The sequence below is a fragment of the Carcharodon carcharias genome, chromosome 13, assembly GCF_017639515.1.
Source record: "Carcharodon carcharias isolate sCarCar2 chromosome 13, sCarCar2.pri, whole genome shotgun sequence".
Classification (NCBI taxonomy): domain Eukaryota; kingdom Metazoa; phylum Chordata; class Chondrichthyes; order Lamniformes; family Lamnidae; genus Carcharodon; species Carcharodon carcharias.
Genome location: NC_054479.1, coordinates 54,599,584 through 54,625,654, shown reverse-complemented (window position 1 = coordinate 54,625,654; position 26,071 = coordinate 54,599,584). Strand labels below are relative to the sequence as shown.

Here is a 26,071-nt window from a genome sequence, read left to right as displayed (position 1 = left end):
GATATCGATTTCAAGTTGTGGAAGAAGCCCAGGATTGCTGCACCTGATGCAACTTAACAAGCAACAATGTGGCCTCCTTCATGAACAAGCATATATTGGAAGCAGATAGAAAACACAAGAAGAGGAAATCTTGAGCCAGCAACTCGTCCAAAACTCAATTGTCTGTGGTATCCTGCCCTATCTGTAGTAGAACCCTCCGGTTGCAGATGGGCCTCAGCCGTCACCTACGTGCCCACCGGGACCCTCCAAACAATCCAGATGATGAAAATGGTCATCTTCGCCTTGAAGGATGAACAAGGAGAATTACCTCCGCCAGTGAAGGTGGGCGAATGTAATGTAATCTGTAAATAATATATCTCAAAAACTAATGGACAGATTTCAATGAATCATGGTACACAGATAGGGTATGATCCAAGGAAGAACTGATCAGTTTTTGGCAAAGATAGGGATCCAGATCCTAGAATTTTTCTATAGGATCAGTTAACATTGGGAAATAGGATGAACTGACTGTGCTTTTTAGATTGTTGTGGGTTGTTTTATTTAGAATGTTGTTTTTTTTAAATTCTATGTGGGCGTTGCTGGCAAAGCCAGCAATTGTTACCCATTCCTAATTGCCCTTGAGAAGGTGATGGTAAGCCGCCTTTTTGAACCTCTGCAGTCTATGTCATGTAGTACTGTGTAGTGCTCACAGTGCTGTTTGTGTGTTCCTAGATTTTGACCCAGCAATAGTGAAGGAATGGGGATATAGCTCCAAGTGAGGATTGTGTGGGGCTTGGGGAGGAACTTGGGGTTTTCCATGTGTCTGCTGCCCTTGTCCTTCCAGGGGGTAGAAATCACGGTATAGAAGGTGATGTCAAAGGAGCCTTGGTAAGTTGCTGCACTGCATCTTGTAGATGGTACAAGTTGCTGCCACTGTGCACGGGGTAGAGGGAGTGAATGTTTAAGTTGGTGAAAGAGGTGCTGATCAGGTGTCTTGGATGCTGTTGGAATTATTGTTTTAGAATATTATGGATTGTCTCAGCTATTGTGGGGCAATTTGTTACAGCGGTCAATATGTGAGAAGAGTTTTCAGTGTATGCTGTCTGATGAGGATTGGCCAGAAGTCTCCTCAGTGAGATGGAAGCTCTACTGAGTGCCCTCTTCACTTGTTGAAAATGAATCTGCACACGACAGTAAAGTTTACATGTCTATAATGTATAATGTATTTTTCAAATCCTCTCATTTTAGTTCTAAATTTTCTGCAGATCTCCCCCTATCTCCCTGCAATTATTTCCCAAAGAGGAAGAGGTTGTACTGCTCTCAAGACTTGGCTAAGGTGATTAACCAACCTCCATCAATTCCATCCCACTGCGAACGTGACTAGGACCGTGAACCTGTTGTGCGATGAACTACAGGTATGAATCTGTTCATAATAACTCACTGTACAGCATGATAGAGTATTAGTTCACAATGCTATCATTTTGTTCAGAAGTGCAAGTATAGCAGAGAAAGGATGGCATTACTGTTGTCTAAGGAAACCATGTGCAAAGGAAGGATACAATGAATCCTCTGGAGGCATGTTGACTTCACCATAGTACACATAACGAAGGAGCGACTCGAAAGCTTGTCGACTTGGCACCATTTCACCAATGGAGATATTTACCTGCCCATCTTCAGGCATGAAAGATCTGAACATAGCTTCAAAATAACTATGAAAATCAGACAGAAATCAATAATCAAAACAAGATCACATATTTGTACATTTACTGTTAAGTCAAAAGTCTCTAACATAATACAATAAATTTAATCAAAACCAATCTGCTAGAGTATTATGTTTTAACTTGCTACTGTTTATAAATGAAACCCAAATGTTGTAATTCTGTCATGAATTTGCCGAAGGAGAAACAGAATTAAAATTAAAATGGCCCTATTTTACAACTTTATTAAACCTGAACTGCTCGTTAGATGGACTTTAACAGTGCACCCCTTAATAAGACCATAAGACATAGGAGCAGAAATTAGGCCATTCGGCCCATTGAGTCTGCTCCGCCATTCAATCATGTCTGATAAGTTTCTCAACCCCATAATATTGGCTGTCCACCCAGCCCAGCTTTCCTCAGGGACAAATGGTCACACGAAAGACAATAATATTATTGTGGCTGCCATTATTGTCAACGTCAAGACAGCACAGACAGGCGGCAGCATCAGTTGTGCTCAAGGACAGCATTCCAATCACGTTTTAAAAGTTGGTTGGAGATAATTTTCAAAATCAAAATATCTGATACAGGAAAGCAAGTTTTTTTTTGGGTTGGGATACCACTAACTGTTTTTATTATTTGGGCATGTTTCTTAAACTCAGACAGGTCACCCTCTCCTCTATCCAGTAAACTGTGGCACCTGCAGGTTTTGTTTGGGTAAATTTGAGATTTCTGATTCAACAAATGCTTATAGATTAAAACATCTGTGCCCTGGTTCCTCAGTGGGTTGAAAAAGTTTTCCCAACAAGTAACAGAACCCCATAGGTCAGGAATGTGACTCCATGGCCTTGCTCCCTCCCCTTAACCACCTCTTCCTTACACTCCCCCTAGATTCCAGCATTCCTCCACCTCTGACATCTTTCACTTCCTCAATTTTAATCACTTCACAACTGACAGCTATGCCTTCAGCTGCTTAGGCCCTAATCTCTGGAATTCGCTCCGTAAACCTCCCTGACTCTCTCCCGTCTCTTTCTTCTTTAAAGATGCTCCTTAAAACCTGCCACTTTGGCCAAGCTATTGGTCACCCATCGTAATATCCCCTTATGTGGTTTACTGTCAAATTTGTCTGATAACACACTTGTGAAGCTCCTTGGGACATTTTAATACATTAAAGGCGGTATTTAAAGGAGACCCATCTGCACTGTATTTCAAATTTGGATCAGTTGATGACAGTGTTGCCAGAATCAGTGTCAGAATCTCTTGGTTTGGGAGATTAAAAATTGCCATGGTCCCTAGTCCTGATTATTAAGTTGGCATTCCCACAGGAAGTGCTGGTGTGTGGATGCTGGGGGAGGACAAGCCAGAGATGGAGCTTTGGATCTTCCTGCTCCATGTATGGGGCTCAGTAAAACTTTTTTGTAAAGCATTAACAGATGCAGTAATATAGTTTTTTGTGAACAGCTCTGACCTGTTAGAGAATAAACCGCTGAGTTTATAAACCAAATGCCAACCCACATTGGGTATGTTTGGAAAACTTGCAATTGACAATGCTCATACCAAATCTCTTGATTTTTTTAAGAGTTTGTCTTCTAGTTTATGAGATGGTGGGGTTGGCATTACTGGTATTAGTATTAGTGTGTTATCAGACAATTTTGACAGTAAACCACATAAGGGGATATTACGATGGGTGACCAATAGCTTGGCCAAAGTGGCAGGTTTTAAGGAGCATCTTTAAAGAGGAAAGAGACGGGAAAGAGTCAGGGAGGTTTACGGAGCGAATTCCAGAGATTAGGGCCTGAGCAGCTGAAGGCATAGCTGTCAGTTTTGATGCTTATTAATGATCTGGACTTACGTATGCAAAACATAATTACGAAGTTTACAGATGATACAAAACTTGGAATGTAATCACTATTGTTTTGGATAGTTACAGACTTCCACAGGGCATATGACAGACTGGTGAAATGGGCAGACACATGGCAGATAAAATTTAACGCAGAGAGTTTGAAGTGATACATTTTGGTAGGAAGAATGAGGAGAACAATATGAATTGAATAGTACAATATTGAAGGGGATGCAGGAACACAGAGATCTGGGGGTTAAGGATTCAGCTGGAGTATTGTGTTCAGGAAGGGTATCAACGTCTTAAGAGTGCGTACAGAAGAATCTTTCTCGAATGGTACTAAGAATGAGGATCTTCAGTTATGTGGAGAAGCTGGGATTGTTCTTAGAGCAGAGAATGGTAAAAGGAAATATGATAGATGCATTCAAATTCATGATCGGCTTTGATGAGAGTGAATAAGGCGAAACTGTTTCCAGTGGCAGAGGCCAACAACCAGTGGACACTGTTTTAAGGTGATTGGCAAAGAAGCAGGGCTGACATAAGGAAACATTCTATTTTAGTACATACAGCAAGTTGTAATCTAGAATGCACTGCCTGAAAATGTGATAGAAGCAAATTCAAATTGTAACATTCAAAAGAAAGTTGGATATATACTTGAAGGGAAAAAAATATATAAGGTCATGGGGAAAGATCAGGGCAGTGGAATTAATTGGATAGCTCTACCAAAGTGCTGGCACAAACACGATGGGCAGGATGGCCTCCTCCTGTGCTGTATCATCCTATAACATATTTTGCTAACTGCTGGAAGGCATGATTACCACCCAAGGCGGACTATCTAGGTGAACTTCGTTCCTCTTATCAGGTAACATCGCAGCCTCAACTTGCCATCTAGCTACTTGTCTCAACTTGGAGACAGTATTGTCTCGCTCACTTTCTCTGTTATCGTTTTGGCTGTAAATTTCCATGGGCGTACAAGCTAAGCTGAAGTCCTTCACTCTCGTTTTCTAATCCCTTCATGGCATCAGTCACCCAGCCCCAGCAACCTTCAGACGCCATACAAGCCCACACCCCACTGCTGTTCCATAAATCAGATCACATCTCGTTGACACTCTGTCCACTCCGTTGCCAGTGGTCATTCCTTCAGCCACTATGCCCCTGCCCCATGGAACCGCTTTCCTAGATTGCTCCTCCACCTTGTCATTTCCTTCCCTGATTTCAAAAGCCATGCAATTAAACACTCTAAACTCCACTATCAACTCACCACAAATTTTTCCCTCTTGCTAATGTCCACCCTTTTTTCTCCCCCTTGTAAAGTACATATATTTATTATATAATTGTAAACTGTAGTTTTGAAACTTCAGGAGCAATACTACTGTAATACTAAATGATTCAGAGTATGCAAGACGAAAGATTTTATTACAAGAGATAGCTTTGCCAGAGGGAATTCTAGAAGACCGTTTGGCCTATTGTATCTGTGCCAGATCTTTGCTATAGATAGTAAGAGTTAGTTTGTTTAATTTAGTTTTTATTAAGTCTGTGCATAATGCAGAAATATTTTATGGAACGTCATGGGCACCAGTGCAATTAAATTTTCATTTCCTGGCTGAATTCCCATGTTCACATTAGCAACAGCAGCTTTAAGGGACTTAGTTTAAAAATAGATTCTGGTAAGTAATATCAACAATTTTCTTTATCAATGCATAAATTTCACCTTGAGCTAATGTCATATAAAAACGTTTTATTAGTGCTTTATTTGGTCTGTTTCAAGTCACATTTATAAATCTTACTGTTCCTTTAACTTGAACATGCAAAATAAAGTCGGGGACAGCTGGATTTTGCATTTCACTTTCTGCAACACACATTTTTAAAAATTGTGTTAAATAGAAATGATACAATTACAGGGATTTAGATAAATTTCCAATTATAATCAATCTCCAGTTGTGCAGGCACATGTTAAATGAGATAGTTTTAAAAAGTGCCCAATGATTTATGCACACCTGTAACAAAATCTTTTCAAAAGGAACAAAAACTGCTGGAAAAATTCAGCAGGTCTGACAGCACCTGTGGAGAGAGAGAGAGTTAACATTTTGAGTCTGGATGACTCTTCTTCAGAACTAAAGAGAAGTAGAAATGTGGTGAAATATATACTATTTGCGGGGGGGGTGGGTGGGGGGTGGAATAGGTGAAGCTGGAAAGAAGGCCAGTGATAGGTGGAGGCAGAGGAGAGATTGCAAAAGATGTCATAAACAAAAGGTCGAAGGGATGTTTATGGTGGTGATACTGGCTAAAGGAGGTGCTAATGGTGACATTAAGAGTAGAAAGCAGGATGAGCAAGTGATAGATGGCCCGTGTGGGGGTGGGTTGGGGGGAGGGGATAGTGTGGGAGAAAAGATCGAAATAGGCTAAATGGTGGGGATAAAACAATGAATGGAAATACATTTAAAAAATAATAATAGAAATAGGTGGGAAAAAATTATATATATAAAAGTTAAAAGATATTTGAAAAAAGGGGATCAAAAATGGGTGAAGATAGAGGAGAGAGTTCACGATCTGAAGTTGTTCAACTCAATATTAAGTCCAGAAGGCTGTAAACTGCCTAATCGGAAGATGAGGTGCTGTTCCTCCAGTTTGTGTTGAGGTTCATTGGAACATTGCAGCAGGTCAAGGACGGACATGTGGGCATGAGAGCAGGGAAGTGTGTTGAAATGGCAAGCGACAGGAAGATCGGGGTCATGCTTGCGGACAGACCGATGGTGTTCCGCAAAGCGGTCACCCACTCTGCGTTTGGTCTCTCCAATGTAAAGGAGACCGCATTGGGAGCAGGGAATGCAGCAGACCAAATTGAAGGAAGTTCAAGTGAAGCGCCCTTGGACGGTGAGGAGGGGGGAAGCAAATGGGCAGGTGTTGCACCTTCTGCGATTCCATGGGAGAGGGTTGAGGTGTAGGGAGTGATGGAGCAGTGGACCAGGGTGTCCAGGAGGGGGTGGTCCCTATGGAATGCGGACAGGTGAGGTGAAGGGAAGATGTGTTTGGTGGTGGCATCATGCTGGAGTTGGCGGAAATGGCAGAGGATGATCCTTTGAATGCAGAGACTGGTGGGGTGAAAAGTGAGGACAAGGGGGACCCTATCATGGTTCTGGGAGGGAGAGGAAGGTGTGAGGGCAGAGGCGTGGGAGATGGGTCGGACACGGTTGAGTGCCCTGTCAAACACTGTGGGTGGGAAACCTCAGTTAAGGGAGAAGGAAGACATGTCAGAAGCACTGCTTTGGAAAGTGGCATCATCGGAACAGATGCGATGGAGGCAAAGGAATGGGATGGAGTCCTTACAGGAAGCAGGGTGTGAGGAGTTGTAGTTGAGGTAGCTGTGGGAGTCGGTGGGCTTGTAATGAATATTGGTGAACAGAAAATCACCAGAAATTGAGACAGAGAGATCAAGGAAGGGAAGGGAAGGGAAGAGTCAGTGATGGACGATATGAAAGTGATGGAGGGGTGGAAACTGGAAGCAAAATTAATAAATTTTTCCAGGTCCAGACGAGACTATGAAGCGGCACCGAAACAGTCATCGATGTACCAGAGAAAGAGTTGTGAGAGGGGGCCTGAGTAGGACTGAAACAAGGAATGTTCCACATACCCCATAAAGAGACAGGCATAACTGGAGCCCATGTGGGTACCTATAGCCACACCGTTTATTTGGAGGAAGTGAGACGAATTTAAGGAGAAATTGTTCAGTGAGAAAATAAGTTCAGCCAGATGGAGGAGAGTGGTTCCAGTGAAGCCCAACGCTAATTGGAGGAATAGCATCTTCTGATTAGGCACTTCACAGCCTTCCAGACTTAACATTGAGTTCAAAAACTTCAGATCATGAGCTCTTTCCTCCATCTTCACCCCTTTTTGATCCCCTTTTTTCAAATTTTAATTTTTGTATATATATATATTTCCCCACCTATTTCTATTATTATTTTTAAAATTTATTTCCATTCATTGTTTTACCTCCACCTTTTAGCCTATTTCGATCTTTTCTCCCACACCATCCCCTCCCCCACTTCACCCCTACTCGGGCCATCTATCACTTGCTCATCCTGCTTTCTACTCTTAATGTCACCATTAGCACCTCCTCTAGCCAGTATCACCACCATAAACATCCCTTCGACCTTTTGTTTATGACATCTTTTGCAATCTCCCCTTTGCCTCCACCTATCACTGGCCCTCTATCCAGCTTCACCTGCCCCATCCCCCTTAAACAGTATATATTTCACCACATTTCTACTTCTCTTTAGTTCTGAAGAAGAGTCATATGGACTCAAAATATTAACTCTGTCTTTCTCTCCACAGTTGCTGTCAGACCTGCTGAGCTTTTCCAGCAATTCTTGTTTTTCTTTCAGATTTCCAGCATCCGTAGTATTTTGCTTTTATCTTTTCAAAAGGAGACAGATAGAGAAAAAGGAATATACCCAAGCAGTGACAATCTAACTACATCCATTTTAAGATTTGTATTTCATCTGGAGATATGTGCTAGTTAAAACATTATGCTGCTCATGTCGGACACGCAGTACTGGATAAATTACAATAAAAAGCTGCTGCATAGTATAACAGGCAATCTTTGGCACCGTTAATTAAGTGCTTCATCTTCTTTTCTCCAGGCTCTACTTTAGTGGCAACTGCAAGGGTTAAGTAAATTCAAAATATCCAAAAACAGGGTCAGAAAAATCAGAAACATAATTAAGACAGACCCAACTGCCTCAGCTCTGATTATCTTTCAGCTGTTACCAAGAGAAAGTCCACTGGTTATCTGCAAAGCAATAGGTGGAAGAGTTAATGTTTCATTTGTTACTGACCTAGAGCGGGCAGCTAGGATTGCTTTGTGGGCTGGCCTGGGATGACCATCCAACAGCAGAGTTATATCACAGAATTCCATGCCTGCTCCTTCCAGATAGTTCTTCATATCCTGGACCAGAGAGGTGCCTGGCAGTAAAATTTAAAAAAATAATAAGTCAAAAGTAACATTTGCCCTGCTGATGAATTATAATTAATAAAATAAAAAATACATCCTTTCAACTGAAAATAGGTTCAATAAATCACAAGCATTGAAGTTTACTGACATGCAATCGGAGAACAGTGAGACTAATATGTTACGTAGGTGACTGTGTATAAGTAGGTCCTTCTAAAAAGACATACACACTGAGTATAAAATGACATGGTTTATTGAATCAATTAATTCTGCAGGATATCTTTAACCACAATCACAACATTTAAAAAATGTCAAATTCATTGCCTTCAACATTCAACGCAAAGACTTAATCAAATTCATTCTGAGTCACTTTGGCATCATTGTAAGGATCCCACTTTGGATCAGATTTGACACTGACAGTTTCAGAATCATCTCAACACAACAAATCATTTTCCAATCCACAGAATTGGATATTCCACTTTTTTTGAATGATCTGATGACAATTTGTGCATTAATAGCATCTCATGATTTGATGACAAAGCCACATAAAGTATCAAGTGGGGCAACACGCATATTTCCGCTCTTTCTGAAGGTATTTTCTCAACAATCCACCTATTCCATTTGGCATGCACATGATCCAATGGTTGAACTATGGATGTTAGACCCCTGATATAACTGCAATTTGGGTGTTATTTCTTTGCAGGCACTCCCTGATCTCATTGTTTGTATAGGATCGGAACATATCCCACACTAATAAGCTGCTTTCTTTGTGTACGTCGCCGGAACATCTATTCTGCACATTATTGATCCACAACTTCACTTCATCCACCTAACCATTGTCACGGACATGCACAAAAACTGCTGCAGTGAACTTGAGTTTGGCATGGTTTTGCTTTTGAAAAATACCATAGGCTTTAATTTTATTCCGCCCACTATGCAGACTTGTACCACCATGAATTGTGTCTTTTCATGTCCTGTGGTTTTCACTAGAACTACTTTCAAACCTTCCCACTCAACGGTTCAGTTGCTGGGCATATTGAAAGTCGTGGGCAGTTCATCCAAGTTGCCAATTTGCCATAAAGGGCACTCATGTTTTTGCTGCTGTTTGATGATAAATCGCTGGAAACTGACAATTTTGGCATTGAGATTTTTTGGTTCTCTCTGAGCAACCTTGGTTTACTGCTGGAACGCTGCACATTTTTGCTCCATAATGCAACTACTACACTTGCTGTTGGTCTGAAATTTTTGCTGGACTCTGGGTTTGATTTGGCCCATTTAAGTGCATATATATACATTGCATTTCTGGTGACGATGTAACCATTTTGACGATTTTCGAGGACATGCTTCTCCAGATCAGGCCAGTGGCTGGTTCCTGTTTTCATGGAGCATTTGGTCTTCAGCATCTTTTTTAGGAAGGATTCCTTTTTCTTTCATTCTCGTACCAGTTTTTCCACTAACACCGAACTGCGGCACAATTACTTGGTGAGTTAGCAAAAGCTACGACTTTTAGCTCAAAACCTTTTTGCCGGAGGACACATTTCTGTTCATCGTTTGCCACATGCCTCTACTCTGTATGGCCGTTGTCATAAACTTCACCGCATCTTCTTTGCAGCACAGCCTGTATTGCTTGTTTGATCCCATTTGCCGACTTATAAGCTGAGTAAAATATGCATTTTTGAGGTGAAAAATTGAGGTCAACTCCTAATGTGAGTAAAGCATTTCTTTGGAGAAAACGGGGGGTCGACTTATATGCCAAGTATAGGCCTAAACATGAATTTTGGTGCTGAAAAATGGGGCTGTTTTATACACCGGGTCAACTTATACACTGCGATCTATGTTAGCATTTACAACACAGAAGCAGGCCATTCAGTGCAATAAGTCCTTGCTAGTGTTTATGCTCTACACAAGCCTCCTCCCACCCTACTTCATCTAACCAACAACATATCCTTCTATTCCCCCTCATGCATACATCTGGCTTTCTCGTAAAAGCATTTATGCTATTCACCTCAACTATTCCTTACAGAAGTATCAGTTTTAACCACTTTGTAGGTAAGAACTTATTCCTGAATTTCCTATTGGATTTATTAGTGACTAACTTTCATGGCCCCGAGTTCTGGTCTCCCCAACTTGCAAGAAGATACACCAAGGGCAGAATTTTGCCATCGGCTTGCTGGGGGCGGGGCCTGCTTGCCATCGCGTAAAATGACACGGGATGACATTGGGTGGAACCCCCGATGTCATCCTGCCCCATTTAAATTTTCAGGAAGGCGGGGGTGCAGCAAAATCAGCTGCGGGCCTGCGGACTTGTCAATGGCCAATTGAGGCCATTGACAGGATCATTTAAACAAGTAAAGGACCTGCTCGTCCTACCTTAAGGTCGGTGGGCAGGCCAGGAGCTCCGGCAGCAAAGAGTAAAAACATGAAACTTCATCCAGCAGCGGGATGAGGTTTCATGCAAGGCTTTAAACATTTTAATAAAATTAATCTGCAAATTATGAACATGTCCCATCTCATGTGACATTGTCACATGAGGGGGACATGTTAGGGATTTTTTTTTTCTTTTTTTAAAATTTTTCAAAGTGTAAGCGATCTCCCTGAGGCAGCACTTAGACTCAGGGAGATGTGCGCTCTTTCATGTGCATGCGTGTAAAAGTGCACTCTTGCTTTTGGGGAATCCCCCCGCTAGCACAGGAAGCGCATAGCGCTTCCTGCCGGACGTCACGCTGGGTGGGCCTTAATTGGCCCGCCCACGTGAAATGGCGGTGTGGTCCGCCTCGCTGACGGGGTTCGGCTCCCCGCCTGCCGGAGATTGGGTCGGGCCCGCCCACCCGCCCGACAGGCAGAAAATTCTGCCCCTAGTCTTTGCTGTTCCTATCAAACTCATATTATCTTAAACACCTCCATCAGCTCACCCCTCAGTCTTTACTTTGCTGGATAAAAAAGCTTCAACCTATTCAATCTTTCCTGCTGGGTATAGTCTTAATTCTGGTATCTTCCTGGTGCATATTTTTTGCACCTTCTCCAGTGCCTCTATACCTTTTTTATAATATGGAGACCAGAACTATTCACAATACTCCAAGGGCTGAATTTTCCCCCCATCGGGGGAGAAGTTGATGGGCACAGCCAATTAAGGCACACCCAGTGTGACGTCCGCACGGAAGTGCTATGCACTCCCTGTGTGGTCGGGGGTGGGGGGGGGAATCCCTAAATTGAGAATGTGTTCTTTTGTGCATGCGCACGAAAGAGCGAATGAGCGCACTTATCTCCCTGAGGCTAAGTGCTGCCTCAGGGAGGTTGGCTCTGCTCTCAAAAATATTAAAAATAGCGAAAAAAAAATTCCCCGACATGTCCCCTCATGAGTTGGGACATGTCCATAATTTTTACAAAATCTTTATTTAAATTTTTAAAAGCCTACATGAAACCTCATCACGTCTGTTTTTTCTAGTTCCCGCTGGGGCTCCTGGCCTGCCTGCCAACCTTTAATTACTTAATTGGCCCTGTCAATGGCCTCAATTGGCCATTGACAGGTCGGCGGGCACGCAGCTGATTTTGCCGCGCTCCCGCCTTCCTGATAATTTAAATTGGGCACGGTGACATCGGGAGTTCCCCCGACGTCATTGTGCGTCATTTTACGCGTCAGTGAGTGGGCCCCGCCCCGCTTGCCGACTCATAAAATTCTGCCCCAAGTATGGTCGAACCAAGGTTCGTCCACATAATTTCTTTGATTTTGATTTCTATCCCTCTAGAAATGAACCCTAGTGCTTTGCTTGCTTTTTCTTTATTAAATGGCCCTATTAACCTGCATCGCAACTTTAAATGATTTGAGTATTTGTAGCCTCAGATTCCTCTGCTCTTCTAACCCATTTATCCCCTTATTTTCCAAGGAATTTGGGGCCTCATACTCCCGACCAAAATGTATCATGTCTGACTTTTCTATATTGAAGCTTATTTTCCAATTACACAACCAATTTGCAAGTTTACTAATGTCTTCCGGTATTTTATCTCAGTCCCCCTCTGCATTAACTACACCCCCCCGCAGCATGGGGTTCTCTGCAAATTTTGAAATTGTACTTCTGATTCCCGAATACAAATAGCTTATGTAGATGGCAAACAACCATGCCTAAGGATAGCCACTTCCTGCCTTTGCCAGTCTGAGTAACTATCTTTAAACCTACTCTGTTTTCTGTTTTGTAGTCAACTTCTTATCCATTCTGCTACTTGTCCAGATTCCACATGTCAACTTAACCATGTACCTATTATTTAGTATCTTATCAAAGACCTTTTTAAGTCGACTGCAGTACCTGTACTCACCTATTCTGTTACTAATTCAAAGAATTCAATAAGATTGGTCAAACATGACCTTCCCTTTTGAAATTTGTGCCTAGCACTCTGTAATATTTTAATTTCTAGATGTTCTTCTATTACATCTTGTAGTAAAGGTTCCTCTTTCCTCTACCATTGACATTAAACTAATTGATCTATAGTTCCCTGGATTTGTTCTATCTCCCTCTTTAAACATAGGAATCATATTAGCCATCTTCCAGTCCTCTGGCGCAACTCCCTTTTGTAATGAATTTTTAAATATATGTAATAGTGCATAGGGAAGTCTTGTGGTGTAGTGGTAGGGTCCCTATCTCAGGGCCAGAAGCTCTGGGTTCAAGTCTCACTTCAGGACTTGATGCCATGGAAGGTGGGTCCATCACATGGTCAAATAGGTTGATTATCAATCTATAAGTCCTTCCAATATGCCTGATGGCAGGAAGTAAGAGTGGGAGAGTTTCCTGGTCAGCCATATTGTAGAAGGCAATGGCAAACCACTGCAGTACTTTTCCAAGCATAATCATGGACCAATCTAGTCAACACTTTCTTGGGGCATGGTACCTGAAGGAGGAGGAAGAGTGCATCTCCTGACTCACCCCTAAGTTTTAGTGTGGACACAATCAATCCAGATCAAGAGTTTTATCATTTTCTTTCTCTAATGGTTGAATATTCTGCTGCACCTCTCAGATGTCAGCATAAAAAGACCAATAACAGTTCTATATGGTAAAGGAGCAGTTGTTTTTCTGTTAGGGTGCCTAACTTTGGGCTGAGGCATTTTCCTTTTGCTTTTACTCACCACAATCAATGCAAGTGGTTAAAACATTTTCTGGACCAAATGGAGCCAGCTTCAAGCTTCATCGGTCCGGGATCGCTGCATTGCATCCCATCAGCTCGTGGGTCCAAGCCTCAACCCTCCCCAACCACAAATCTCCCATTTTCTCCCAGTTTTGCTTTTTCTATCCCAAACAAGAGTGGTCAAGCTAGTGTCTTAGCCAAGTTCTTCCAACCTACACAGAGTTTCTGATGTTGACCAGACCTTCAGGAAGAAATATTGAGAAGTAACTCCCCACAGAGAGAAACAATTGACGTGATATCAGTTGCAGAAAGTGTTAATCAAGCTTGGGAACATATGATACATCTTTATAAAGAGAAAATGATAAAAAAAAAATTAAGAAAAGTGCATTTGCTTTGAACTAGTACAAGAAAGTATTGCCTATAAGAAATGTTCATTTCGCACAAATTACCTATATCAACAGGCTGATCGGAATGTACCCGTGTCGGGGGCTGGTGCTTTCTTCTCACAATCTCCACAATTAAGCAGGGGGAAAGATGCTCAAACTCTTTGGTCATTATCACTTGGTTAAAGTGCGACTCTTTCACCACAAAATTTAGACAGTATTCCTGAAACAAAGAAGACATTAAAAACACTCCCACTTTTCCAAAATGGAACAATTCTTGAAAGAATTTAGTGTACGTGCCCTAAGGACCACTTTCTGTCACTTCAAAAGCTGCCCCATTACTACCAACTGCAAAAACAGAGCTGCTTGAGAAGACGCATGCTGCTCATCCCAGGGAAGTGAAGTCAGTGTTAGGGAATGGGACGCCTCTCTATTTTTGGCACCAAATGCTAACATCAAGCAGTCTCTGATTCAGCTGCAAAGTTAATCACTATGCTGGGAACAGCTTGCTCAAAAGCTAATTAATTAAACAGCAATGGTGTTAAACTCTCTGCTGGATAAAGTAGCTCAAATAATATGCAATATGGTGGGTGGACAGTTAGCTCCCTGTGATAGGAACAGTGAGATTGTAAATGGCATTCTTATATAAAGCCATTTGGTCACTTTGTCCTCACCGCATGGCACACATACCTTTAGTTGGTCCAGCTGTAATTTGTTGGCATTCTCACACACAGTGAGTACATTCTGAAGGTCAACTGAGGCCTCAATGTACTGTAAGCACAGCTGTTCTAGTCGAGCCAGGTGAAAGCTCAAGGCAAGCTTGTAAACATCCATTATTAGCAAGACATCCTGCACATGACCTACATGACATAAGAAAACACAGTCTAATTATTTCAGCTATAACAATAAAAAAGTAAAGTTTCTGTTATCCGGCACTCCACTAACTGGAATTCTATATTAACTGGAATTGAGTCTGTGTTTTGATTGGAGATGTCAAACTCACTGGTTATAGTTATTGGCGGTCTGTCCTCGCTCTAGTCTCAGCCTCCCACTGCTCTGCAGCACCATCTCCCCTCTGTGCCACTCACTCAATTTCTGCGCTTCCATACCACTCAAGATCTCAACATCTGTGTGATTATCCTGGAGCTTTCTCACTGGATGAAAACATGGAAGTCACCTGATATCTCAGATATCCAGCATATTTGATTGACCAGCACCTCCCATTCCTGGAGTGTACCGGATAGCAGAGACTTCCCTGTATTCAGGAATTAGACATGGTGCTTAATCCATGTAGTACCTGATCTGGGAGTGCTTTATGTTGACAGGAAAGGAAAAACTGGAAAAATTTGCATTTTCTATCACCACTGCTCTTATTGATGAGCAGAACATTTACCTAATTTTCTTTCAAAATATTAAAAGTAAAAAGTATTTTTGGCATGTGATAAAGAGGCAGGAAGCTATAGTATTACATACACGGGAAAAGACCCACAGAAATGGGAATGTTTAAAACAGAGGTGTAAACAAGCTATATTTACCTGAAACATACACAGGGGCAGGTTCTCACCCTGGCATTTCATTCAGATTCATTTTTATTCCTCATTCTCAGGGTGTGGGCTTTGTTGGGCCATCCTGACTGCCATATGGTTTAATGCAACTGAGAAGCTTACTCAGCCACTTTAAAGGGCAGTTAAAATCCAACCACCTTGGTGTCTGACTAGAATTACATATACGTCAAACCGCCAAGAACAGCAGGTTTCCTTTCCTAAGAGGACATCAGTGAACCAGTTGAGTTTTCACTATATATATTATATATATATATGTAAATTTTAAAAAAATGTATATAAGCAATATATACAATATTATATGTATATATAATACATGCATACATACACACACACACACACACACATCAGTTTCAAATTCTCAAACTGCCTTTGTGGAATTTGAATGCATAATTAATTTACTACTAGTAGTGACAGAACCAATACCACACTTACCAATAGAAACCATGAGTAGAAGCAAAAAACAAATTTAACAGCATTGGGAAAATTGCTCTACTGTGAGTCTTCTAATTCAATTTACACACAGTGTGCAATGCCACAGGAGATCCACAATTTTAAAATAATGTTCTATCTATGTCCTAAGTTCTGAATTCTCTCTCTACACCTCTCCACCTCACTTTCTTTCTTTAAGGTGTTCTTTCGACCAGACCTTTGGTCAGCTAACCCTAATATCTTCTTACGTAGCTCGATGTTATATTTTGCCGCAAGTAGGTAGGATGATCTGAGGAGTTATGCAATCCTCAGCGAACATACAACTTATTGAGAACAAAAACAGAATTACCTGGAAAAACTCAGCAGGTCTGGCAGCATCGGCGGAGAAGAAAAGAGTTGACGTTTCGAGTCCTCATGACCCTTCGACAGAACTTGAGTTCGAGTCCAGGAAAGAGCTGAAATATAAGCTGGTTTAAGGTGTGTGTGTGGGGGGCGGAGAGATAGAGAGACAGAGAGGTGGAGGGGGTTGGTGTGGTTGTAGCGACAAACAAGCAGTGATAGAAGCAGATCATCAAAAGATGTCAACAACAATAGTACAATAGAACACATAGGTGTTAAAGTTAAAGTTGGTGATATTATCTAAACGAATGTGCTAATTAAGAATGGATGGTAGGGCACTCAAGGTATAGCTCTAGTGGGTTTTTTTTTTATATATAATTCATATATTCCATTATATATATATTCCATTATATAAAAAAAAAACCCACTAGAGCTATACCTTGAGTGCCCTACCATCCATTCTTAATTAGCACATTCGTTTAGATAATATCACCAACTTTAACTTTAACACCTATGTGTTCTACTGTACTATTGTTGTTGACATCTTTTGATGATCTGCTTCTATCACTGCTTGTTTGTCGCTACAACCACACCAACCCCCTCCACCTCTCTGTCTCTCTATCTCTCTGCCCCCCACACACACACCTTAAACCAGCTTATATTTCAGCTCTTTCCTGGACTCGAACTCAAGTTCTGTCGAAGGGTCATGAGGACTCGAAACGTCAACTCTTTTCTTCTCCGCCGATGCTGCCAGACCTGCTGAGTTTTTCCAGGTAATTCTGTTTTTGTTTTGGATTTCCAGCATCCGCAGTTTTTTTGTTTTTTTTTTTTTATACAACTTATTGAGGTTTGATAAGGGTAGTGTCACTGACATGATGCACATGGATTTCCTAAAGGCATTTGATAAAGTGCACATAGAGGCTTGTCAGCAAAGTTAAAGCAATGGAATAAAAGGGATAGTGGTAGCACTGATATGAAGTTGGCTGAGTGATAGGAAACAGAGTAGTAGTGAATGTTTCTTTTTGGACTGGAGAAAGGTACATAGTCGGGTTCCCCAGGAGTCAGTATTAGGACCACTGCTTTTCTTGACCTATATTAAAGCCCTTAACTTGGTTGCACAGAGCATAATTTCAAAATTTGCAGATGACACAAAACTTGGAAGCACTGTAAACTGTGAGGAGGATAGTGGTAAACTTCAAGAGGACATAGACAGGCTCGTGGAATGGGCAGACACATGACAGATGAAATTTAAATGTAGAGAAGTATTATGTAATATATTTTGGTCAGAAGAATGCAGAGTGGCAGTTTAAAATAAAGGATACAATTCTAAAGTGGGTGCAGGAATAGAGGGACTTGGGGAGTATGTGTTTACAATTCGTTAAAGGTGACAGGGCAAGTTGAGAAAGAGGTTAATAAGACCTAGAAAGAGACAATGAGTACAAAAGCAAGGAAGTTGTGGTGAATCTTTATAGCACAATGTGTAGAATTTTATGTCCCATGCCAGTGCGCGTCTGACCTGATTGGGGCATAAAATTGCGCGAGATGATGTTGGGCGAGTGTTCCGATGTCATCGCGCCCTCGTGTGATATTTCGTTTGGCGGGTGCGCGCAGAAATCGGAAGTGCGCCCGCTGACAATTAAGAGGGCAATTAAGCCTATTAACGGCACATTTGTCTCCAATTTTTTGTTGTCCGTTCAACGTTACGATTGGTGGATGGGTGAATCAGCCAGGTGGCCTTTGCATTTTTCATCAAACTTCATCCAAGGACAGAATGAAATTTCCGTGATGAAATAAAATAAAAATAAATATCTGTGGGCAGCATTTTTATCAACTATATTTTCAGGTGATTGATTGTGATGCATGGACATTTTTTTTCAGCTTTTAAAACCTTTATTTAAGTTTTTTCAGGTTTCCAGCTCTCTGAGGCAGCTGTCTGCCTTCAGGGAGCTTTCTCACAGCACTCACCTGTGCCTGGGAAATGTCATTGCCCATCCTCCTCCTGCCGCCATCCCAGCAGCACTGAGCTTTTCAGCGTGCATTTCACGCTGGCTGGGCATTAATTGGCCAGCCAGCGTGAAATCGCGGCCGGGGTCCGATCGCAGTTGGGGGTCCGTTCATCGGGCGAGCCCGCCAAAGGTAAAATTCAGGCCAATGATTCAGCCTCAACTGGAGTATTTTGGGACCATACTTGAGCAAGTGAGTCCGGGGGTGGGGGTGTAGGGGTCGGGTGGAGTGTGGAATGTGAAGGCATTAGAGAGGACACAGTAAAGGTTTACAACAATGGTTCCAGGGGTGAAAGACTTGGGTGACGTGGATAGCTGGGGTTGTTCTCCTTAGAGAATTGAAGGTTTTAAAGGAGATTTGACAAAGGTGTTCAAAACCATGAGGGGTCTGGGCAGAATAACAGAGAAACTCTTCCCTTTGACGGAAGGGTTGAGAGCCTGAGGACACTGATTTAAGGCGAATGGCAAAAGAACCAAAGGCAACATGAGGAAAAACTTATTTACGCAATGAGTGAGTGGTTAGGATCTTGAATGCGCCTTACGGGGGCAGATTCAATCACTGCTTTCAAAAGGAAATTGGCTAATTATCTGAATTAAAGAAATTTGCCCCTAAAAGGTGAGGGAGTGGGACGAATTAAATTGCCCTTGCAGAGAGCCGGCACAGACACTATGGACCTAATGGCCTCTTTCTGTGCTGTAACCATCCTATGGTTTTAATTAGCATTCAACATGGAGGAGCACTGATTTGTTGGCTGAGTACAGGTTGTAGATGGCAATCAGCACGAGGTTTCCTTGCCCAAGTTTGACTTGAGACTTCAGTGGGTCAGGAGTCAATGTTCTGGACTCCAAGGGCCACTCCCTCCAAAATGTAAACCACTGTGCTGTCACCTCTGGTGGGTCTGTCCTGTGGTGCAACAAGACATACCTAGGGATGGTAATGGAGGAATCTTGGACATTGGTTGTAAATATAAAGTTGTTGTTGTTTTGTTACTTGTGTTCAGTGGTCAGCTCAAAAACAGTAAGATTATTAAACAATATCCAGCATCATTTAGAAGTACAAAACATTAAATGGGCAACAGCTGGACATATGTCAGTCATTTACCACACACAATCATAGGCCTGGTTAGAGTTACATCCTATTTAAATTAGATTAAAGAAAATAATGTTTAAATAAGATATCAGGGAAAACCACAAAAATGTATTCTCTGAGCTTTCCTTGGAATATATTCTTTGCCAGATTTATTTCACAGGTATGTGCCAACTCAGCCCAGTTCCTGAGTGTTACTTAATCATTCAAGGAATTTACATTATTGAAACATGGTGGAAGATTTAAACAAGTCAAACTGACAGCTTTTCCACATTTACAAGAATCCAACCATCAAAGGATTAGCATAAGCAGAAAAACAATGGCAATACCCAGCAAGCCAGGCAACATTATAATGGCACTTGCTTAATGCATATATAATATACAATTTATTCATAAAAATGGAAGGAAAAAGTTTGAGAAATTCTATGGATAAAGGGTCAATTCTGAATTCCAGAGATTAGAAAGGAATACACAGAGTTCCCTTCATTCCCCGCAAACTATTTGAAATTAAGCAGGCAGAGGGGTTTAGTTATTAAAAAATTAAAATAGGATTTAGGGGGATTTTATTTAGCAGCAATAAATTAAACATTACCCTTTCGTGGGTACTTGATTTTGTCTGTGTAGAGAAACTGCATCAGGATCTCAAATGGTTGTGCCTCAGCTTCACGGATCACCACCTCCAACTGAAGCAGTGAACTTGTTGGTTTCAGGTTAGTGCCTGCTATTTCTTCTCCAACTGCGGTCTCCTGCTTGGCTTTCTGATGGCCAGGAAGTACATATATTGGAGTAAAATATTAAAATCAGTGTCAAATTGGTTATTTGATAATGGACACGAAGAAAACGTTCACAATCGCCCCCTTATTTTCCCATTGACAGGAGGATAAAATAACATTCCATTCGTTTTTGCATTTATATTGCAGGATTACTACAAGGCAACTCATCAAAAGGCACCTGGGACTAACAATGGAGTCAACTTTAGCAATATCTAAAGACAGTGGAAAAGCATTGTTAAAAGTTAGGATATGCATAATGCATCAGTTATACTACACTTTGGGGGAGAGGAACCGGCCTACCCCAGTGGCATGACACAGGCTCAGTGATTTGGCAGTCGGTTTTACGCACCGTCTGATTCTCTCTTCCCTTTAACAAGAACAAGAACACAAGAAATAGGAGCAGTACACCACATGGCCCATTGAGCCTGCTCCGCTGTTCGATATCATGTCTGATCTTGGGCTTCAACTTTATTTTCCTGCCTGCTTCCCATATCCCTTAATTACCTGAGACCAAAAACCTGTCTATCCCAGCCTTAAATGTATTCAATGATGGAGCATCCACAACCCTCTAGCTTAGAGAATTCCAAAGATTCACAGCCCTTGAGTGAAGTATTTTCTCCTCAACCTAGTCCTAAATGATTGGTCCTTAACATTGTGTTCTCCCCAATCAGCAGAAACAATCTCTAAGCGTCTACCCTGTCAAGCCCCTTCAGAATTTTGTAGGCTTCAATGAGATTGCCGCTCATTCTTCTAAACTCCAGAGAATGTAAGCCCAATTTATTTAGCCTTTCATCTTAATACAATCACCTCATTCCAGGGGCCAATTTAGTGAATTTTCGCTGTATCACCTCCAATGCAATTATATTGTTTCTTAAATATGAAGATCAAAACTGCACAGTATTCCAGATGATGTCTCACCAAAACCCTGTATAAGCACAGCAATTCTTGTACGCCAATCCCTTTTCCATTAACTTTAGTGTTAATCAGGGATTAACACATGATCCAGGTATCTAGGTTCCTCACTTTCAAATGATGCAGCCTTCAGCAACATTCGGGAGAGGAGCTCTGCAAAGCACAGTAAAGTCCTTACACCTGTCATAGATAACTTACTTGCTTTAGCCGATCTCTGGCCTGGATAATCTTCTTTCTTAACCACTTGCTTCGAGCTGTAACCATTGCTATATGTCCTTTAACTCGCTCTTCTTTCTGGTATCAGGTCAGACAAAATGATGATTAATACTTCATCCTCAAGACACATTATCAACTAGGGTAGATGCATCAAGTGATGATAAAAGCTACTGAAGAATCACCTGATGTATTAGATCACACTAAGTTCTATTCTTGAAATGACAAATTTCACACTTTGCATCACTCAAACTATAGGGCCATAGAAAAGTTATGGTGCAGAAGGAGGCCATTCAGCCCATCATGTCTGTGCCAGCCAGAAAAAGATGAAAAAGAAACTAGTTACTCATCTTAATCCCACTTTCCAGCATCTGGTCAGAAGCCTTGCAGGTTACAACACTTCAGATGCAGGTTCAATTACTTTTCACCTTTTAAAGGCAGTTTTTCCCTTATTAACCAAATTTCAACACTGCTGAAAATGCTGGTGTGAATCAGGGTTAGTAACAGTTACCTCTCCTAGGATGAATTCCACATCACAGAACTGCCTGTTCTCCCACAGCCTCCCATAGTCTTCATGTAAAGTGCATTTCGGATAACAAGAAAACTGGAATTGAAAGGCAGAGATTTGAATATGTAAGATGTGAAGGTGCTGCATACTGACAACACAAAGAATTACGTAAAATATACAACTCAAATACAGGCCATTCTGCCTAACTAGTCTGTGCTGGTGTTTACACTACACGAGTTTCTTTCCATTCCATCTACATCATCATAGCCTTTCAGCGTATCTTTCTATTCTCTTTTCTTTCATGTACTCATTTAGTTTCCTTTGAAAGCATCTAAGCCATTTGTTTGAACCACTTCCTATGGTAGCAAGTTCCATTTTGTAACAATTCTCTGAATAAAGACATTTCTCCTCATTTCCCTATTGCATTGTAATTATCTTGTATTTATGGTTTTCATAATCCTCATAACTACCCTGTCCTACCCAATCATAATTTTAAGAGTCTTTTGTTTTCTAAAGAAAAAGGCCCTATTCAATCTTTCCCAATTGCTGTAATCTCTGGTACCATTCTTGTACATCTTCTTTGCTTTTTTTCTTCAAGGATTCTATAACATTTTTATTATATGGAGACCAGAGCTGGGTCCAGGTGTGGCCTGACCAAGGTCCTATATAACTTTAAGATAATGTCACTATTCTTTTGAATTCCATATCCCTAGAAATAAATCCCAGTGCTTTGTTAGCATTTTTAATGTATTTGTCAACCTTTAGAGATGTGAAATAGTAAAGGTACGTCACTTGTGGGAGACGTTTATAGGCCCCCTAACAATAACCACCCTGTACGAAGGGGTATACGGGAAGAAATAAAGGAGGCTTGTGAAAAAGTTACAGTGATAATCATGGGTAATTTTAATCTACATATAGTTTGGGCGAATCAGATTGGCAGACTGGATGATTACTTCATTGAATGTTTTCAGGACAGTTTTTTAGAACAGCATGTTCTAGTACCAACCAGAGAGCAGGCTTTATTAGATCTCATAATGTGCAATGAACAGGATTAATCAATTAACTCATAGTAAAGGTAACAGTGATCATAATATAATTGAATTTCACATTCAGTTTGAAGGACAGAGGAGTGGATTTAAGAGTAGTGTTTTAAACTTAAATAAGGGCAATTATGAGGGCACAAAGACAGAGCTGGCTAGAGTGAATTGGGAAATTAGGTTAAGGCATAGGTCAGTAGTGATGCTGTGGTAGACATTTAAGGAGAAATTTCAGAATGCTCAGAAAAGATACATTCCACTGAGAAAGAAAGAAGGACTCTAAGGGAAGGATGAACCATCCGAGGCTAACTAAAGAAATTAAAGACATTATCAAATTGAAAGAAAAAGCATATAATTTCACAAAGATGAGCAGCATATCAGAAGACTGGACAGAATATAAAGAACAGCAAAGAATGATTAAAAGATTAATAAGGAGGGAGAAATTAGCGTATGGGAGAAAGCAGGCTAGGAATATTAAAACAGACAGTAAAGTTTCTACAGGTATTTGAAAAGGAAAAGAGTAAGTGAAGGAGCGTTGGTCCTCTAGAGAATGAGAATGGGGAATTAATAATGGGAAATAAGGAAATGGTGGGTGAAATTAACAGATAGTTTGCAGCTGTAGAGGGTATAAATAAATAATTGTGAATCAGGAAGAGCTTAAAGCAATTACAATCACCAGGGAAAGGATATTAAGAAAATTTATTAAAACTAAAAGCTGACAAGTCCCGACGGTCATGCTGGACTTCATCATAGTGTCTTAAAAATTCCCTAGATTCTGGAAAGGTCCCATCAGATTTGTTAACAGCGAATGTGACTCCTCTATTTAAGGAGAGTAGGGAGACAGAAAGCAGGAAATTACAGGCCAGTGAACTTATATGTCATACGGAAATTACAGGAATCTATTATTAGGAGGTTATAGCAGGACATTTAGAAAATCTCAATGCAATCAGACAGAGTCAATGTGGTTTTGTGAAAGGGAAATCATGTTTGGCTAATTTATTGGAGTTCTTTATGGAAGTAACAAGCAACATGGATAAAGGGGAACCTGTGGATGTGCTGTACTTAGATTTCCAGAAGGCATTTGACAAAGTGCCACATCAAAGGTTACTACGCAAAATAAGAGCTCATGGTATTGGGGGTAACGTATTAGCATGGATAGAGGATTGGTTAGCAAACAGGAAATAGAGAGTAGGCATAAATGGGTCATTTTCAGGTTGGCAAGATGTGATGAATGGAGTGCCGCAGGGACTAGTGCTGGGGCCTCAACAATTTATAGCAATGATTTGGATGAAGGGACTGAATGTATGGTGGCCAAATTTGCCGATGATACAAAGATAGATAGGAAAATAAGTTGTAAAAAGGATATAAGGAGTCTGCAAAGGGACTTCTGTTAAGTTTGTGGGCAAAAATTTGGCAGCCACTTTGGCAGGAAGAACAAAAAAGCAGCATATTATTTCAATTGAGAGAGATTGCAGAATTCTGAGGTAGAGAGGGATCTGCGTGTTGTGGCAAAAAGTTAGTATACAGGTACAGAAAGTGATTAGGAAGGCAATTAAGGGGAATGGAATATAAAAGTGGGGATGCTTTGCTACAGTTGTACAGGGTATTGGTGAGACCACATCTGGAGTACTCTGTACAGTTTGGGCCTCCTTATTTAAGAAAGCATATAAATGTATTAAAAGCAATTCAGAGAAGGTTCGCTCAACTGATACCTGAGATGGGGGTGGACGGGGTTATCTTATAAAGAAAGGTTGAATAGACTGGGCCTGCATCCATTGGAGTTTAGAAGAATGACAGGTGATCTTACTGAAACATAAAAGATCCTGAGGACTTGGCAGGATGGATGCTGAAAGGATGTTTCCCCTTAGAACTAGGGGGCACAGTTTAAAAATAAGGTATCTCCCATTTAAAGCAGAGGTGAGGAGAAACAACTTCTCTCAGAGGACACAGAGTCCTTGGAACTCTTCCCCAGGGAGCGGTGGAGACAAGGTCATTCAATATTTTTAAGGCAGACATAGATAGATTCTTGACTAACAAGGGAGTCAAAGGTTATTAAGGATAGGCAGAATGTGGAGTTGAGGCCACAATCAGATCAGCCATGGTCTTACTGAATGGTGCAGCAGGCTCAAGGGGCTAAAAGGCCTATTCCTGCTCCTGAATCATATGGTCGTATGTTCGTATGACCTGTGATGCTATTTTTAATGATTTGTTCACCTGTATCCATAGATTCCTTTGTTCTTCCACCCTGTGCAGTTTCTTATTTTCTGAAGTGTAGGTGTTATTTGTTTTTCTTACTAACTAAAGTGCATCACCTAACAACCAGTTTCCTCAACAAGTAGAGAATAAACATTGAACAAGAAACCTTAAAAAAAAGTTAAAGGAATTTCATCTGTGTAGTGCCTCCTCTGCAGTGCCACGGAAGCCAACCTCCCTGCACTCTGCATTAGCAGCCGCTACTGGTGCAGCATTCCATCTTGAGAAGGAAAACCACGTTAAGTGTCGGAAGTAGCTAAATCGGTACTATCCTGAGGTCACGCAGCTCGAATGGCTGATTTGACAACCATTGTCCAATCTGGTTCACGCAAGTCCATTGTCTGAATTTGTACATCATTCACGAAGAAGCAGGTGTTCAGCTGCAAGTGGGGCCCAGCATTGGTGCTACTTAAAGGGCCAGGCACCCAAAATGCAGGGAAGGTAATTTTGAATAATTCTGCTACTGCAAAGTGTCTGGATGTACTGTGGAGTGTCATTAGAAGTCTTATGGTGAATTCCTGGATTTGACAAGGAGCATTGCTGCATCCTCAAGGGTAGAGGATTAGGTGACCTGTACACACAAAGGTTGCACCAGGTATGGAGTCTGCAGCTGCACTGCCTCTGGATCTGCAGCATGACAGGGAAGTCGAGCAGAGGCATGACAGGGAAATCGAGTAGAGGCTGTGGAAAGAAGTTCTGTGCATTTCTGTGCCAAGTTGGAGCCAGACTGCTCCATGCTCCTTAGCAGTGTCAGGAGACTGTCTGACAGGTCAGCCAATGAGCCCAACGTCCCGGTTTACATGCCCATCAGCTTTCTTCTGTGTATCACTCCACTGAGGTTCTCATCTGAGACCCCTGTAGTAAGACTGACCTGTGACCTCATCCTTCAGTGATTGGCAAAGGAACCATCCATTAGCTTTAGCCTAGCTGCAGCCCCCAATGCCTGGTGACTCACCATGGGCTGATCCCAGCTCTATACTAGCCTCCAAT

At 41.4% G+C, this 26,071-nt stretch overlaps 1 protein-coding gene across 4 annotated transcripts in view; it reads right to left on the bottom strand.

Annotated features, from left to right (window-relative positions):
- The window catches only part of lztr1 (leucine-zipper-like transcription regulator 1), a 142,883-nt gene that overhangs the window by 13,897 nt on the left and 102,915 nt on the right, over positions 1-26,071 (bottom strand). The window contains exons 12-18 of one of the 4 annotated variants that reach the window (XM_041203307.1): positions 21,795-21,887; positions 21,269-21,364; positions 19,978-20,161; positions 14,653-14,822; positions 14,029-14,185; positions 8,352-8,478; positions 1,539-1,688 (exon numbers count right to left, since the gene is read on the bottom strand). In XM_041203307.1, coding sequence (XP_041059241.1) covers positions 1,539-1,688; positions 8,352-8,478; positions 14,029-14,185; positions 14,653-14,822; positions 19,978-20,161; positions 21,269-21,364; positions 21,795-21,887 — 977 coding nt within the window. The remainder of the gene's footprint in view (positions 1-1,538; positions 1,689-8,351; positions 8,479-14,028; positions 14,186-14,652; positions 14,823-19,977; positions 20,162-21,268; positions 21,365-21,794; positions 21,888-26,071) is intronic. The other 3 variants (XM_041203308.1, XM_041203309.1, XM_041203310.1) reach the window with 3 other exon arrangements.